The 18307-nt window shown below is 39.0% G+C and overlaps 1 protein-coding gene across 6 annotated transcripts in view; it reads right to left on the bottom strand.

Moving 5' to 3' along the window:
• CUX1 (cut like homeobox 1) overlaps positions 1–18307 on the bottom strand; it is a 284502-nt gene that overhangs the window by 218770 nt on the left and 47425 nt on the right. For 5 of the 6 annotated variants that reach the window (XM_050909117.1, XM_050909118.1, XM_050909122.1 and 2 more), the window contains exon 2: positions 12316–12426. The exons of the other annotated variant lie outside the window; for it this stretch is intronic. In XM_050909117.1, the coding sequence (XP_050765074.1) occupies positions 12316–12426 (111 nt within the window). The remainder of the gene's footprint in view (positions 1–12315; positions 12427–18307) is intronic. 6 annotated transcript variants of the gene reach the window in all.

Raw genomic sequence — 18307 nt, 5'->3', positions numbered from 1 at the left:
ATTTCAAAGACAAGCAGCAGCTTTGACTTCATTCCTTCAATGCTTAAAATTCCTGAAAAAGCAGATGAGCATACCACAAAACAGGTCTGAAGGAAATCTCTCTATCGGCTGTAAACCTATTTCAGTATTAATTTTTTAAGGATCTATTTTGGTCTCATGTAAAATGAGTGTGTTTAGCAGAGATAATCCTCTCAACAGGTGAGCTTAATATATGCCTTTTCCTGTAACTGAAAGTACATTTTAAACTGGCTTATTGCTTTATCAAGCATTAATTGAAGAACTACTTCAACCAGTTACCTGATTTTTTTTTTTTTCTGTCTTCCCTTTCCTAACAAAGCAGCACTTCATTTCTTTATTGCTGCCCTTATTTTAACTGCATGGATGAATCAAGTGCACTGTAGGCAGTAATATGTGTTGTCTGCAGTAAGATGGCATGGTTTAAAGGTATACCACACTCGGAGTGCTGCATGGCTGCAGCGTGCTGTTGTCCACATTCAACTCTTGATTTTAAGCCAAGTTTCAGCATTCACATGATTGATAACATTACTGATCTCATCAGCATCCCCTCCCGACAAGTCTGCAGTCCGGCTGGTGATGGACCCTGCTCACATGGGACACCAGCTGCTCTGTACTGTGAAACGTCCCCACAGAGAGCACAGCATGATGAGAGGAGCAGAACAGCAAGGAGAGAAATCGTGCCAAAACAGAATTAACTTTTACTGTTGTCAGTTCTTCCTCTTAAGCTAGAAACGTGTTTTGTCTGTATCTCTAATATGGAAGAGAAATGCATTTCAAGAATCTGAGCATTTTTCTTCCTTCCCTTCTCATAGACACAGCATAAGAACTGCCCACACACACTGCCTGTCAGCAAGACCTTTGTCCACTCACAAGAACCTCTGTTGATTTTTGCTAGAAAGCAAGAGTGGATTGCTACAAAGTGCCAAAGGGATGTGCAAATCTGATCCGAGTTCCTCCAGCTGAGCACTGCCTAGCCCAGGAAAGCTCTGCAAAGCTTGCACAGGGAGCAATGGATAGTGCTTCAAGACAAGGCAAGTGATTCAGGTATTCTGATGGGCACTGCAGTCAGGTAGGGTAACCTGGCTCCTGCCAAGGTGGTGCAGGTGGTTGCAGCCCCAAGCCCACCTCTAGCTTCTTGTTTTCACCACAAACCTAGTGCTTCTTATTTGCCCGCTCCAGTTCTTCAGCTGCTCATCAGCAGGAGTTAGAGGCAAACAGGATAATCAGCAACAGGTTAACTTGTCTGATTAAGCCTTCAGAGATCTGGCATTTTGAACTTGCAATACAGCACGGTCCCTGAAGCGGTGCTCAGCCAGCTAGCCTGGAAGGAAGCCGCACGCTTCTGACAGCCAAGGGTAGCAGCCAGGGAACACATTAAGCTGCATTTGAAACCCGTGGTCATACCAGCAGACTTAGCAAAGCTACACTGCAGGTGTAGACATGCCCTAAAGTGCACTGAAAGTGCGTAAGAGTTCAGCTCTTCAGTGCTCAAATCACTTCTGACAAACAGGACTGAGAAGTCTTAACACATTCGGGCATTTTTAAAAAGCACTCTCAGAACTATCTTGCACTAAATGAAAGCTTTGGTTTAAAATGAGCTTTACTCCAGAATGTTTACAAGTCGCTCTTCTCACAGAACAGCTCATTTATCAGCATTCAGCCTATACACAAGAATTTCTTTTGTGATATCCTGCCCATTAAAAGGTTCCCGATACCTCCCCCATGCTCAGACAAACTGACGAACCTGACATACACTTCACAATACTTTAAAGCACGGTTATGTACCCAGTAGGAAACAAAACTTACAGAAAACCACAGTAGAAGTTTTTACACGATGCAATGATGCTGTATCTACATTAGCCAATTCAACAAACCAGATTGCTTTTATTTATGAACTGAAGCAGGTGATATTTTACATTGCTTCCTGTATTTCAGAGAATCACAAGCAAAGATACAAAACCATTTTTAGGCAGAAGGGCACGTGCTCATGCTGGTCCTTAATAGCTTTAATCTCTAAGATTAATAACCAATGAACTGATCCTCCAAGTATACAGGTCTGTACAATTTGCTGTAGAAACTGGCACGTGTGTAACTTCTGTGTTACGGTAAGCATCCAAGATCAGCAAAGCATGTGCATAAAGCTAATTTCCAACTCAGTGGACCAGTCAGCCCCATCTTTACTGCTGAACACTGGTCTAGTGCTGCTGCTGCCGATAAAAACTTTCTTTTTAAAGAGTCAGTGTATGTTCAATAGATAAATACCCACCCCGTACTTAAAAAATGCAGAAATATAGCCATAAATAAGCATTAGTGCTTCAAAAATTGTGAAACTAGTTTTATGGTTTTAAACAGAGACAAGGTGGAATCATGAAAGGTAGCAATGTATTTCAGATGAAAGCTTTCAAGCAGATGAGAAATAGTTACAGGAGTTGGAACCTGAGTAACTACAGTTGCATTAAATTATTCCATCTGCAAGTCCATTAAAAATTGTTAATGGTTTTGTATGGCTTTTATATTTATTGGGTGGGTTTATTCCTATGTGAGTCATACATATTTATTACCAGGGTCCAGATAATGGTTATTAATAAAACTTCTTTTATTTGCATACTGTCTTGATGCTGGCCTAAATATTTACAACTTGACTATAAAATAAAAGAATCCTCAAAAATTATAAATAGCACCAGGGATGCATCACAACCGTACTTTTTGTACTTTATTACTTTTTTGGTGTTTTTTGTTTTTTTCAAAAATGGAAAAAACAACCTGGTAAACTCATTTCTTTTTTCAAGTCTAAAAAGCACTAATTCTTTCAAAGCTTTAAAGCACAATTTGTGTTGAAGAAGTAAGAGGAGATCCAAAGCTAAAGCAAGGTAGTTTTCATAATTAAGAAAATACATATATTTCTACACATAATTATGAACAGTAACAAAAGCCCAGTATTGAAATAGGTCCACTGAATCCCTGGAATTGTGCCTGCCAACTAAAACACCTACTATGAATTTAGTAATGGGTTATGCAAACATAAATTACAAGGCCAGACATTTTAAAAGGAAAAAAAGTTGATTTATTGTCACATTGGAGACACGGCAGGATAGAAGCACAATTTCATTTTTCCATATATTCATCAACACTGCAGATGTGTTAATGCAAAAAGAATTCTAAAATAAAAATGATTCTCAACTGCTCTAATTCTCATATGTCATTTAATTTACTTAAAAATGGTTACCAGGAAGCTTTTTTTTTTTTTTTTTTTTTAAAGCAAGCAAAACATACTAAAAATTTCTGGAAGAAAATAGGTTTTAAGAGCATTTTACAAACTTTCCTCCCCCTAAAAACTTACCTCAAGACTTCATATCCAAAATTGACCATAAAAGAGAGGTCCTGCAGGAAGTTGGGGTATTTGTTTGGGTTTTTTTAATAGAAAAGCTTACAACTATAACCTGTAACCTAGTCATTTTGTTTGTGAGCATTTTTACTCAACATATTAATCGTTTCTGCTCTTGTTTCAAGCAGATCCAACTTTTCACTTATGCACTGTCAGAGCAATGAAAAGAATCTCTCGTAACTGGCAACTATTATTAAAAGAGTTATTCATGACAACATAATAATTTTAATGAGAACAACATGTTCCTTTAATTACACCTGAATGACTTTGAGGTGGTCCAGCAGATGAACTGAAGTAGGTTTACAGCATATTTGTTCACAAAGTAAAAAGGAAAAGCACTAATTGAAGATGTTTAATTATTTCTTCTTTTAGTAAATACACATAGGAAGGAAGAGCAGGTATCTTGCTTGCTTGTTATTTTTATAAGTTGAATCTTGAAAATAAGTCAAACTATTGTTCAAATGGCTGAAAGCAAGTTTAGGAACTGAACTTCAGACTTGCTTTGAGAGTACTCAGTCTTATCTTTGTGTGATCTATACGTGAATTCCCAGTTTTACACTTACCTTTATAAGTAAACATAACACAGAACCTAAGAATGGCTGTTAATTGTTGGTACCACGGTGAGAAAGATCTCAGCTATTTCAGTTAAATACATGGAAATATTTTCCCTTAAAAACCAGTCAATGATGCATTCAGTAAATCATGTTATTAGTCTTAATGCACACGTATTTAAACTACAACCATTCTTCAGGAGGAAGGATGACAAATGCCCTGTAAGATCAAGTTTTTTCCTTCAAGTTCTGACCTTGAAAAAGTTCTCCTCTTTTAGACCTCCGTTCCCCACCTTCCCCCTACCCCAGTCGCTCGCTCTGGCCAGCTTCCAAGTGGGTCAACGCCGAAAAGTTCAAGCAAAGGCAAGTACAACCTGAGAAAAACAAACTATTTGCTTTGCACTGTTCCATTCTTAGTGACAGGAGAAATTCATAGTAGCATCGAATGTTTAACAAGAGAGATAAATCTGTAAATACTTGCTTACAAGTATGTCCCTTTGTAAACCACAGTAATACCAAAAATATCCCCATTCTCCTTTTCTGCAATGGAAAATACAGCACCCTTGACATTACTGAAATCTAATACCTGCAACTGATCTTGCTAGAAGAAAAATGCATTCTTCAACTGTCAAGCATGTTAACCAGAAAAAAAATAAAATAAATCTAAATTACTAAGAGCAAGTGACTTCAGAGTAATTAATTTCTTCAACTACTCTAACGTGTTCAGTTGAATCAGATGTGTCTCCCTCTTGAATATTTTTGGAACTCTTGACTAAAGTAAATCACCTATATATTTTCAGATTTACAAAAAGACTTCTGAGGTAAATGTGTTGTAGAAAATTGATTTAAGGTTATTTTTAAAGCAAATGGAGACAGAGACAGTAACTCAAAGTGTCCTAGATCACGTGGTTTCAGAAAAATGCTTCAAATTAAACTTCTCTGCCTAGTAACATACAATGCACAACCATTACTTCTGCAGGTCTAGGGAATTATTTTCCTAGATTTCAGACCTTTACAAATGCTGTTGTACAGCTACACAGTTATCCGTGAAATCCTACATACCAATAATCCCCAAAATATGGACTCATTTTCTAAAAGGACCTTCTCAAGTCCGGTTGTCTCAAATTCGACAGATTCTGCAACCCAACAGTCTGCTGCCCACCTACAGCCTTTGCTGCCACCTCTTCCCTGCTGAGAAAAGCAAAATTGCTTGCTTTTGGAAAACAAACCACAACTGAAGTTTTCCTGAACCCGGGATGCCAGTTCAATCAGCAAACTGACCCAGTGTTTAGGGGGCGTATGGGGAATATTCACAACTATATTGCAACACAGGAAAATTAGGCAGGTACTCCAGATAAAGGCTTACGTGTTAAAAAGGTTCGTTCCTGGCTTGGATTTGCTGTTCCTCAATGCACTGAGCAATAGCAAGAATCACTGCAAGCATTAAGTAATGTGTGCACAGCAAATAGCAGGGGAGATGCCACCTCCCAGAGATTCTGGCTTAGCTTTTTGTAGGTGACAAAGAATTTTTTTTTAAAATTAATAATTTCTAGTAATTATAGTGGTGAGAATGGGCAACATGCAGAAAAATGGAGGTCAGTTTTATGAGAATCCTAGAAAAATACAATTGTGAATTATAATTCTTTTATTGTTCCCTCACTTCCAATAAAGTGAAAAGGCAGCAAGAGATCATCATATAGAAAAGCATGTCAGAAACACCGATGTTTTTCCTATTAACAATTAGAATATGCTCAAGTCAAATATGTATTAAATAATGACAATAAAATTATCGAGAACTCATGAATAAGGGACCTCCAGGATAAGGTTAGATCTGATTTAAACTGACTCCACAAAACTAGTATTTAGATTACATATTAAGACATGGAGCTATATTGTACTATTTTTCTGCAAAAAGTCACATAATAATAATAACATACTACTTCATTTAGCGTTTGAAATAACAAGCCCACGTAGTACAAATTATCATAAACATCATTTACCTTGCAAACAGAACCTCTTCAGAAAATGGTAATACTCAACAAAAACATTGAAAGGGAGGACATGGCACCTAAATATCATTATCCTAAAGGAGAGATATTCATTTTAGTTCCAAACCTGTAAGATAAGCCATACTTCTCTGTTCTTATAATTTTGGTTTTTACGGAAGGAAATGGTGATGTTTTAACTCAATAAGGAGAGTATCCTACGTATTTAACATTCTGCTAATGTTTTAAATACATGAAGAATCTTAAAAATACAAAACAATTTTATAATAGAATTAAATATTGATAATTGCATTTGAGTCATATAAATTAACAGAAAAGATTCTTTTTGAACAAACTGCTTCACTGCAAATTCATTTCTTCTTAACAAAAAACTCTTAAACTCTCCTTTTCAAAGTCATGGGAAAAGGGAAAGAAAGGAGAACTTAAACAGTGTTTTTCTTCCTCATCTTCTTCCTGAAATAATTTTTAAGTAATAACTCAGGAAATACATAGAAAGGTGGTATTTTTTTTATTTCCGACCATGCACTGAGACCATTTACAAACTGTATTAACTGCATTTAGTTGTATTGTACTAGCTAATTTTTACATAAAAATGTCATGCATGTTCTTCCATACTCAGGTCCCCAAATTAACAGTATTCCTATATGTTCCTGGCGAAATCTTGGTGAAGGGGAGGAAGGAACATCCACACACTATGTACTCTCAGGCACACAGGGAAAGTAAATTAAAAAAACTAAAAAGGAAAAAAAGAAAAAAAAAAAAAGAAAAAAAAAGAAAAAAAGAAAAAGAAAAAAGGGAGTAGAACAACCCAGCTCTAGATGGCAGCAAATCAATATTCACCCCTATGTACACAGACACTGAGACCATCAACTGTTTTCAAACAGACTGTATATTTTCAGAAGTTTTTCTAGGTGTGTTATTATTTTCACTTTGTTACACAGGCTAGACCAAAGCTGATTGTGCAAACTCGTTAGGAATCAAGCACGATTCACTACCGACAATTAGAAAGATACTCCTCTCATTTCAAGAACTAATTCAACCAGCAGAGTTAATATTCTCTTTTTTTTAAGCTTAATTTGATTATCTTTTGCTGTAGAGACTGGATAATTCAATAGAATGATCCAGAAACACTGGAGACTAAGAATTTAAGAACTTCAAATTTTAAAAAATTGAGCCCTTGCATAATAACTGTGTTCATTTCCTTTAGTTATGATTTGCAATTATAATGTTATTTTTGTAAAAAACCATGTATCTTAAAAATATGCATCACCCTAATATGCAATGTCATGAATAAAACTATTACTTTTGTAACAAAAAATTCTACAGACTCTTCTTTCTTTCTTTTTTGTGGCAGTGGGACTGCAGAAACGTAACCGAGCAGGACGGGGACGATGGCGACAGTTCAGGTAACAAGGGCAGCAATAAAAGCCAGGTTTTATGGAGGCAGGTAAACGTCACTCATTAGAGATCAACCAAGGCAGCACAGAATTGAGCATGTAAAATGATACCAGCAGTGTAAATGCATTGTAAGTGGCTGTACCAACTTCTACTAACACATGCGCACGAGCTCATGGGAATACACACAACAGCGCAGCGCTGGATGGTCCTCAGCGGCAACATCACCGTCACACTGCAGAACTTGTATTTATTTATAAAAGTGCTTGGGGTCAGCAGGCTGCCATGTCCATTCAGTCAGTGTTAAGATATGCTATTCCTATGCTCATTTATTTTGTTTTCCAGCACCTTCCAATATTCCATTTTCCAGGGCGTTTTAAAGCTATTTATTTGAGAACATACTTATGCTATGTCTACGTTTAAAGGTTCTCCCATGTCCTTCCATAACTCTGCCGATTCAATCTTTAATCTGCTTTACAAAATACAGATGTCAATTTGAGCGTTTAAAGGTAATCTTGACTTTCTAAATCTCACCAATAGAGTACATTTGCAACCTAAAACCAGTAAAGGGCAACAACAGTGAGGAATCACCAGTTCAACTTACCATCAGAAAAAAACCAGTGACCCAAGTAACCAGCTCACAGGGTAAGCTCCTGTATCCAAATATATGCTTTATGCAGGCGCCTCACATCTGCCTGATTTTTTTTTTTTTAGAGTTCATGCTCTCACATTAGAAAACTCGTATCTTATTTTATTTCCCAAGAGCAGCTGGCCCAGGCCTCTCAGGCTGGTCTTTTGTCTTGTGCTCAGCTTAATGACCCATGTTTCAGGTGAGCCTGGTAATAACCAACATAGCTCAGCATTATCTAGTTTACATGGCTGAATCATAAAGGAAAGCAATGGAGAGTTATAGGTTAAACAGGCTTAAGTATTATTGTCTTCCCTCTCCATGAGTATTTAACAATTACATATTACTTATTTACAAAGTCTAGGCTTACTCAATTATTTGTTTTCTGATATTTTTCACTACTGTTGTTGACTAGCTTAAAAGTATGCACCACTGGAAGTATTAGATAAGCTTTTCAATGTTTAAAACAGAAACAGGTAAGCAAAAAGTAGTTACTCAACTAGGAATCTGGGTAGAAATGACGGCAAAGTTATCAACATTAGGAAGTACCTTCACTTTGTGCCAAAAATTATTAACCTGTGCAACTGAAATTACTTAGAGACTAAAAAAAAAAAATTCTCAAAAGATGGTCATTCAAACATTTTCTTATTCACACCAGAATCAGCATATGAGGACATGATGAATTAGACCAAGAATTTCACAGAGGTTAAAATACCTAAAAAGTATCACAGTTAGTCACAATAGTTCAGGTATTATCACTATGAGAAAATAATCACCTGATGCAGGGTGGCAATTCACATGATATATTTTGAGAAGTCTTCCAAGTAACAGTCATGTAAAATTGATGTTTCAAGTAATCTCCTGACCAGTCTCAGCCTTCCACAGTAGCTGCTCAGGATGAAACAAATTGAGACTGAAAATACCCCAAAACATCTACGAGCAGCAGCTCTGATATGACCTCTCAAAAGGTGTGAGGAGATAAAAAGTATTTTTGCAGTAACAGGAATTAAGAACCCTTTCTAAAAGTTTCTGCATGTAACAACCACCACCTAATTTTCTGTTCTCATAAGGCTCCCAAACATGAGATACTTCTTCCCAGAGTTGTCTCCCAGTATGCCAAGTCAGAAATAGTATTCTAACATTTTTAAATACCAAAAGCCCTAGAGTCATTCCTATAAACATGAAAATATTATATTTCTTTTGCAGCAATTTGATAATTTGCAAGGAAGGCAGAAGTGACCCAAATAGATGTGTCACTTTTTTTTAAAGTAAAAAGAAATGGAAGCAGCCTCAACTTCATTATTAATTTTTCTAATCCTTTTCTGCTACACAGGAGATTGCTTTCAAGCAGACGTTATGGAAAGTCTAGAGGACATCCCAGACAGCAATGGATAGGAAAGTCAAGGCAATCGACACTTGTCTCCTGATTTATGGTGAGACTGGCTACAGCAGAGGAAAAGAGATGCTGGAACAGGCTAAACCACTACTGCACTGACAGGGATGCATGCAGAATGAAAAAGAAAATGGAAAGTAGAATTCTGAAACAAATTGTTACATTTAACAATTCCATCTTTGTGGTTTTGGGGTTTTTTTATACCAAGAAAGTTGTTACTTCATCGTGGAAATTTAAATTAAGCTGTACACTGGGTTATTTATCTATCTGAAGAACGGTTCTGCATGCAAGCTGGTTTTCTACCACAGAACTCTTTTGTTATTAAAAAGAGCATGTGTGATGTTTTAGTAACATAAATGTATCAGTTTGGAAATGCCAGTGGCTCACTGTGTGTTTCCTGTCCACCTCAAGGATGTTTGTTTTCACGATACTGGGTAGGTTTTCAGACAAAGTTGCAGTTTTGGAAAAAATCAGGTCGAGTAGTTAATAATCCTGCCTTCTCATTTTCAACTGTCTTCCAAAACTGTCTAAGCTTTGAGAAGTATTCATAGACTTCCCTTCTTTTTGGGGAGTGCATAAAGCGGCTGAAGGTGAAGACACAGTGCACAAACTTAAACTTTTATGTAAAGAGGAATACTAGTCAAGTTTTCCAGCAAGGGTAGCTGGACATTGCCTCCTTCAGTTTTTGCCTCTTACATGCCCACGTCTACCACACGACGCACCTCGGACAGGAGAGGGTGGCCCTATCGGACCGCCTACATCTGAGCTACTTCCTCCGTGCCTCTGGGAGCAGTAACTGCAGATCAAGTCTGTTATCATTACAGTTCGGATACTTTCTTCTAATTCTTTGATCCCATTTTCATTTTTTAATTCTGTCACAGAAAGTAGAAGAAGAGTTATATTGTGTTGCTGTTCAGAAACAAAGCTGCAGAAAGAGCATCACAGCAGAGAAGACAGAGAAAGAATATAAAAAAATCCATGCAAGCTTATAAAGGAACGTGGTTTCATGGGAGTCCCAGGACAAAAGATGAGGCTGTAGAATCTAACAGAGATGCAAATTTCCCCAAACACTGGGGATGTTCAGAGCCACTGTTTTGAACCTAGTCCCTGAATGAATAAAACACCTTCCATATAATATTTTGGAAAAGAACAGAGGCTACAGAATTATAGTTTGTGAAATTATATCTAAAACTTTACCATCAAATGATTTAACTTCCCTGTCTTGCTTACTGGAGAGAACTAATTGCATATCGTTTTCCTACTATATCTCTTGAATTAACTATACAGAGTATATAATTTTCCTCTGTGTGTCCAACTCCCACCGAGTTACCAAGGCCGTCCACAATGCACTTAAAAAGTGCAGTGTTGGTTGGTTTTTGGTTTTTTTGTTTGTTTGTTTGTTTCTCCCCACAGTAACCTTCTGCTCCATAAAAATAAAATTGGCCTAAAGAAATCATCCTGAAACACATCTGTAAACATGTTATCAGCTAGGAGCTGGCAGCTATAGCCACATTCTGAAGAATCTGCCATTTTCCTTATAGGAAAAAAAGGAAGGCAGCAGGAAACTCAAGTCTTGTAGAATGAACTTAAGCTTCTAGCGAACAATTTGAAAATGTGGCCCCAGAAGTCTCTTTATTTTCTGGATTTTGTACAATTACCTATACCCTCCATATTTTTTCACTTCTTTCCTTCCTCGTCTTCTTCCCAATAGTTTGCTCTCTCCTGCAAAGGGAACCAACTCATTCCTCATCCTCTCAGAGCTACTGCATTCGCTCTCCATACTCTTTTGCTCCTTTTTAGAAGTTCTGTTCAAAGCTGCAGTCCCCAAATTTTCCCTTCTTCAAACAAAGAGAACTGATTTCTGCCCCACAAAGCCTCCTCAGGGCGTCAGTTAAACACTCTCCCTTCCCCATAAGTCACTCCTGCTCCGATATTCCCTTCTCCCTCTCTGGGTCAGATCCTCCAGCATCAATCCCTCTGTACCAACAGGAAGCAAAGCAGCATCTGCTACCTGAGAAGCAGCAATAAAGGTTAGAAAAGCTGCCTGCTGCTTCTCTCCCAGGAAGATACTTGGAAGGAACAGATACTGATGCATCAGTTCTCTGGAATGGGCTTTGAAACCCTAGAACATTCCTGGATGAACAGATTGCTGGCAATCATCAGGGAAAAAAAAAACCAAACCAAACCAAACAATCAAGCCCTACACATTGCTATGCATTCATTAGTTAACAGAATGAGTTTATATGTATTTTCAATACAACTATGCATACATGTACACAGACACACACACACTGCACATGCTAACACGAGCATGGAAGAGTTTAAATACTCCCAGCTTCCTACACGCAATATTCACCTTCCCGAGGTTTGCCTAGCATCGGTCCTGACACCTTTTACACACCACCTGCTGTGTGCGATGCACATCCTCCGAGTGGAGTTTTCTAAAGAGCTCGGCACTGACCTTGTTGCATTTCCAGTGAAATCAACAGCAAAACTTAATTTGATTGCTGATGGAAAAATGAGCATCTTTGAAGTTATGCCCTTGATATAGATTTATTTAGGCAGTGAAATGTCACTTTCTACATCCAAGTGCTAAGAGAGTTTGGATTAATGAAGAATTTTTTTTGCAATTCTCCAGGTTTTACATTATTACAAAATTTAGAGCAAGCCTGTTTGAAGGCTAATGTTCAGACTTCCTCTAAAAACATCAATTCATATTTCATTATTTACAGAATGCAAAAGTTGCCTGATGAGAAAGCCATCAAAGAGAAGCAGTCTTAGTTAAGATGGTGGACTTAATAATACATACAAGAAAATCATGGAAACAATCCACTTAAAAAAAACAAAACCAAACCAAAAAACAACAAACCACTTACATAGGCCTAATACCATATGCTACTGCAAGAAACTCAACAGACTGGAATAGCTTTTCTCCTTACCTCTGGAGTGTTTTTCTTGAACTCACGACTTTGCTCAATAAGTTTTTTCCTAGACTGCTCACTTTCATCTTGCCGGTTAGCCAATATTGTTGCTGTGGCATCGAGCTCTCTCTGTCAAGAAAAACAAAACAAAACAAAATAGGAACTATAGTCAGAGCTCCGTTTCTCACAGAAATAAAAACAAAAACTCATACATACATCATATCATTTAGAATATCGAGACGGCTGCACTACAGAGCAGTACAGAACAAAGCACCAAGCTTCCAGAAATTGGACCTCCTGAATAACATCAGATGAAGTTCTACAACCTTTTTGATTCCATCTTGCAACCAAAGTATCACCATTCTCCTCAAAAGCATTCATGGCTTTACCACAACATTACACAGGATAAGCAGCAGTGGCATGCAATACACACCTCCTAATAATTTCCCAACTCCAGTGAAGATTACAGAACTTGGACATGTTCAAGCCAGGTTTCTTTTCACTTGCCTGCTTTTTAAAGATACTGGATTTTCCCTTTTTGAGTTACTCTATGAAAAAAAATTATGATTAACGCAAATATTGGTTAACCTTATACTTCAGCCTAGACTGGTTATGCTTCAGTCACTCTTAATTTCCAACTACATACTGTATATAACTCTATACTGCCACTGCAATGCTCTTTTTCCATTTAAGTCCTTCCTTACTTGAATATAAAATTATCTTTTCCTACTATTGGAATCTATTCCTCTAAAATTATTAGCAGGTATCTCCATTTCCTCCTCAAAACACATCTTTTTTTAATCATCTGATGAATGCCAGATTATCTTCCAACAGCTTCTACTAGGCTGAAGTACAGGCTCAGCCTACAGACTGTTGCCCAGCTTCGTCCAAGTGTGTTATCCCCATCCCAGTTTCTTTACTCAGTGCTGTGCTTCCAAATGTCACCATAACAGATTGAATGGGTCACTTATCAGCGCATAAACCAACAATACTCAATCTTCCATGTCAATTTACTCCTGTTCTGCAGTATTTCCACGTAACATGAAAAAAATAAAGGCTAAACCCTCCACTCAGCTATGTACATCATTCCTCAAGTCACTCGGAGTTACAACCAAGAATTCATAAAAGGAATTTGGCACTGTTTTCCCTCCTTATTAATTCCAAAGGAGAAAAACCTGGCTATGAGAAAGAAGTTCATGAAAAGTGAGAACAACATGCTAGAGCAAGACACAAAGGAGGTCTCCTCTGTGGCTATCTTCATCGCATCACTCTGCCAACATGCCTCCGGCCCGCGTGCAAAAGCCCCAATACTCTCCACCAGAAAACCTGCCACGCCACTGGCATTTGTTCATAACTCAACAACCTGTAAAGGACCAGACCGAAAAAAACAAGCCTGGGACCTCCTGTCGGGTCTAATTCCAGATCTCCAATAGTCGGTCAAGTCACTGACCAGGTCATCTCTTGATACCACCACACGCAAAAACCACAGTAAAAGTAAAGCGGATTTGGTTACTACTAGATGGTTAGCATAAAAACTTTACCGTGCATTGGGTCATATATACTTCCCAGTGGAACTGGGCACCCAGTATGGGGAAACAAAATGGGAAAACAAAAGATTTGCCTCTTCCTCTTTTTGCAGAGGTGTTAGAAATAGTGACAGCAGGTACCTACAGGACACCTGCTAAAACCCCCGTTCTGCAAGTTTAAAAAAAGAACGTACAGGACTAGCAGATAAAAAGTAAAAGGTAATTCAGCTCCTGAATTTTTTTCCTAGATACTCTGTGAAAAAGCCTAATTCCAAATCCTTAGTTACATTACGTATGGGTAAATCCTGTAACTTTGAATGACTGGATGGATGTACATGTGTTTTACATGACTCCACAGTTTGACCTCTGGAGGAAAAAAAGCCTTCTGCAGTTTCCAACTGAAAAGGATCAATACTTTTTTCCCCCTTTAGGTTTATTACCACAAAACTAAGAGACTTTTTTTTTTTCCTAAGAAATATATGGACCACAGTTATCTTAATCCTTGGAAACAAGCTAAATATGACAAATGGATTCAAAGCTAGGCAGCATGCTGGAGCCAGTGACCTAAATATTGTCACTGTAATGCTTAAGAAAACCTCTATTTCTGACTTTGAGGAAAAAAACAGGGCAATATGTCCACCAGATCTTGGTTTGGAATTCTGTAACATATGTGAAATCTATTGCAGAAAAGTGGGAAATACTTAACAGTTGGATAAACCACATTTGAAATTCATCCCAGCTAAGTTTATGCAAGAAAAAAGAGCAACAGAAACCAATGTGGTTAAGCAGTACTATAAAGAGCAATATAACGGCTAAGCAGAAGGCTTTTAAAAAATATAAACAATCTGGTACGGCCAGCAACTTGGAAAACTATATTTAAAAAGGAAGCACACAGTTAAAGCAAAGCAAGGCAAACACATATCATGAGGTAAGAGGGAATTTCAGTAGACCAAAGAATCAAATGCTTTGTTTTACAATATAGAGTGCTAGCAAGCAACTTTACATATGGAAAAGTAGACTTCTAAAGACCTATGCTTCCAAGTTTAGAGACAAGAAAGAAAAAGAACTGATTAAAAAATCATATTTCATATTTTGTGCTATTATGAAGAGAAGAGTCAGGGGGCAATTGAGGAATAACCTTCTCGCCCTCACTGCTTAAGTGATACCAGTGCCACAATGTACTTACTACGGGCACCTTCCCATTACTTTCAGAATTCCTTCTGGGACAGGTCTGATGATGTCTCACTGCAAAACATTTCCTTATGTGACATCTCAGGTACAGACATCGCCAGGGAGAAATGCCAGCATGCAACTACACTGAACTGTTTGATGCTGCGGGCTGAAGCCCCCAAGCTCAAGGTCTTGCCTAGCATTTATGAACAACAGATACAGTAAGATGCAATTCCAGGTGAGGAACAGTAGGTATCTAGCCCCGTATACAAGATCTGATATAAAACTAGATACTAAATCGTCAAGCTATGTCAAGGTTAATAAGCCACAAATCAAAACTATTTGAAAAATTGCTAATTTTTTCTTCCTTACTTGATCTCAACCGTGTACAATGCAAGTTTCATTTATTTAAACCTAATAATAGATATAGGATTACAACGCACAAGCATTAACGGCAGATTTTTCATACTTTTGCGACTTAATCTCATGAGATACCCCAATTCTTGTAAAAATTCAATATGGCCAATGCATTATTTCTGCAAGCAAGCACATCTTAAGGAGTAAGTAGCATTAACTTTGAGATTTCAAACCTGAGTACTGAAGAACACTCAGAGGTATACACGCTTCCCAAGCCTTGCAACCACTCTCTAAGTAAATATTAAATAAAAGGAGATGTAATACTGTACAGAGAGAAGCGTATTGGAGAGTCCTTTAGAGTGTAACAAACATAGGAGACTGTGTCTCAGTATCATTCTTCACATCTTTGAAATCAAAAAGGTTCCAACAAAAAGCAAACAGAAACCAGGGCTCAAAGGTGTTGCAGCGATGACCTGACTACAGAAAGGATTCAAAGCCTGGAAGCTTTAGTTCCACTGATTCAACACTGGCTAATAAACTTTCTGGCCAAAAATAGCCACCATTCAGTTGCTCCTGCAAAAAATGAGTCACTACTTGGAGCACATTTTGAGAGAGAACAAGCAGGACTATTACCCTTCCCCTTGCCCCAAAGTCCCATCGATTTAGGGCAGAGACAGTTCACACTGCTTAAGCCATAGTTATTGGGGGTGGGAGGGAGGCAGTGGGAAGAGAGGAGACAAGAAAGTCTTATGCTCTTAGATGCAGGAGTCATTAAAAGCAATCCTCAGAAAACACACATTAAAAGGTTTCTTTCATGCAGTATTGTGCGGTTTTGGCTGGGGTAGAGTTAATTTTCTTCATAGTAGCTGGTATGGGGCTGTGTTTTGGATTTGTGCTGGAAACAGGGTTGATAACACAGGGATGTTTTCGTTATTGCCGAGCAGCGCTTACACAGAGTCAAGGCCTTTTCTGCTCCTCACCCCACCCCACCAGCGAGCAGGCTGGGGGGGCACAAGGAGCTGGGAGGGGACACAGCCAGGACAGCTGACCCCGACTGACCAAAGGCATATTCCATACTGTATGACATCATGCTCAGCATATAAAGCTGGGGGAAGAAGAAGGAAGGGAGGGGATGTTCGGAGTGATGGCATTTGTCCTCCCAAGTAACCGTTACGCGTGATGGAGCCCTGCTTTCCTGGAGATTGCTGCCGATGGGAAGTGAATGAATCCCTTGCTTTGCTTTGCTTGCGTGTGGGGCTTTTGCTTTACCAATTAAACTGTCTTTATCTCAACCCACGAGTTTTCTCACTTTTACTCTTCTGATTCTCTCCCCCATCCCACCAGGGGGCAAGTGAGTGAGCGGCTGTGTGGGGCTTAGTTGCTGGCTAGGGTTAAACCACAACAAGTATAAGAAAAAAAAAAATATCTAAACCTAGGAGGGTCAATCTGCTATCCACTGTAACAACAATCAACTTGAGGTGAATTTGTCTTCCTTTAATGCAAGTGTTTCCAGCCTCTTTTAGGCTCCCCACGCCAAAGACCATGATGCCATGGCTGCGCAGGGAGCTTGCTTGAAAGCAAGCCTGCTAAAAACATATCCCACCTTTCCCCTCCTAACTTTTGCTGCACTGAATCAGTTCCCTGTTCAGGCCCCCTCTGTGGCTACAAGGTGTTTTACCATTACAAAAGGGAGGTGGGAAAACACAGCTGGAGCGAGAGGAAATCCCCCTTTTCACCATCAACCTGCAATTAGCTTGACCCCAAGTAATTACGAAACTCCAGCCTCACTGCAGGCAGGTTTCAAGGTTGTTTTCTTCTACAGCTGACAAGTCCTTCCCTACAATATGCGTACCTTGCTAATCACCTAGCCAGCAGGTCTGCACCCCTCTGACAACTGACCGGTTTAGCACACCGAAGTCCTCCTTCCCTTTTTGTAACAGGAAGCTTCAAACCAGCCCTCCTGCCGCCCGAGCCCTGCGAGCGGCTGGCTGGCATCTCTCAAAGTTGAGTGCCATGAGCTCTGCAAAAACTACTCACTTGGGAAAACGATTCTAGAAAGAAATTGGGCTTTCTTGGATATCCATGAAGTCTCTGTTCCCCCATCCAAAAGGTGGAAGAAAATGAAACTGTATAAGCAGAGAGAACCCCATGGTGCCAAGGCTGCTCACTCCTGCCCTGCTCTGCTCATGTGAGTGAAACTGGACTAAAAAGAAGAATTTGTGTGAAAAGCAAAGCCAGGGGCAAGAAGAGCACCCTCCGCTTTATGGACACTGCAGAAGGAAAGCGGGGATAAGCAGAAAGGGTACACAGGAAGCGTGAATTTGGGAGCATGATGGTGGGAAAGGTGTATGTGACTGCAATGCAGCTCTATCACCAGGAGGGAAGAGAGGCAACAGCAAAATTAGACTCATCACCTCTGGTCTGAAAAGGTGCAACAGAGGCAGAGACTGCACAGGTCCCCATCCCCTCCTGGTGGCAAGAGACAGGCCCCGAGCGAAGCCGCCTGAATACGAGGGTGTTGAGGACAGACACTCACTACGTTTCTCCATAGCTGTGCTTCCTTTTCATTCAAAGTAGCGTGAATGGAATAAATAATACAAACCAGTGTTTCTCTATGGTCTGGCTGACTCCGTTCATACGCCCAGCTCTCACTGATACCCTCCTCTGCCCTAACACTCACCGTGGCTGATCATGCATCTCAGACACCCATTTCTAACAGCTATGGCCACTGCCCTGACACAGGTATTTCAGGACCCAAGAAACCAACACGCTTCAGCATCCCAATGCCCCCAAAAGCTGTTCTAACATAATCTATCATAACTAGTATTCAGTCTCTGCTTAGAACCAGTATTCCTATGTTTCACATGGAAAAAGTTATAAAAAGCTGTAATAATCATCCGCAAGTAGTGCAATGTAACTGTATCCCAAAATTTTGCTATTCTCCCATTTTAAAATGC

This window comes from Gymnogyps californianus, chromosome 20 (genome assembly GCF_018139145.2).
Source record: "Gymnogyps californianus isolate 813 chromosome 20, ASM1813914v2, whole genome shotgun sequence".
Classification (NCBI taxonomy): domain Eukaryota; kingdom Metazoa; phylum Chordata; class Aves; order Accipitriformes; family Cathartidae; genus Gymnogyps; species Gymnogyps californianus.
Note: the sequence above shows the minus strand (reverse complement) of the source record. Positions and strands in the feature narration are given on the sequence as shown.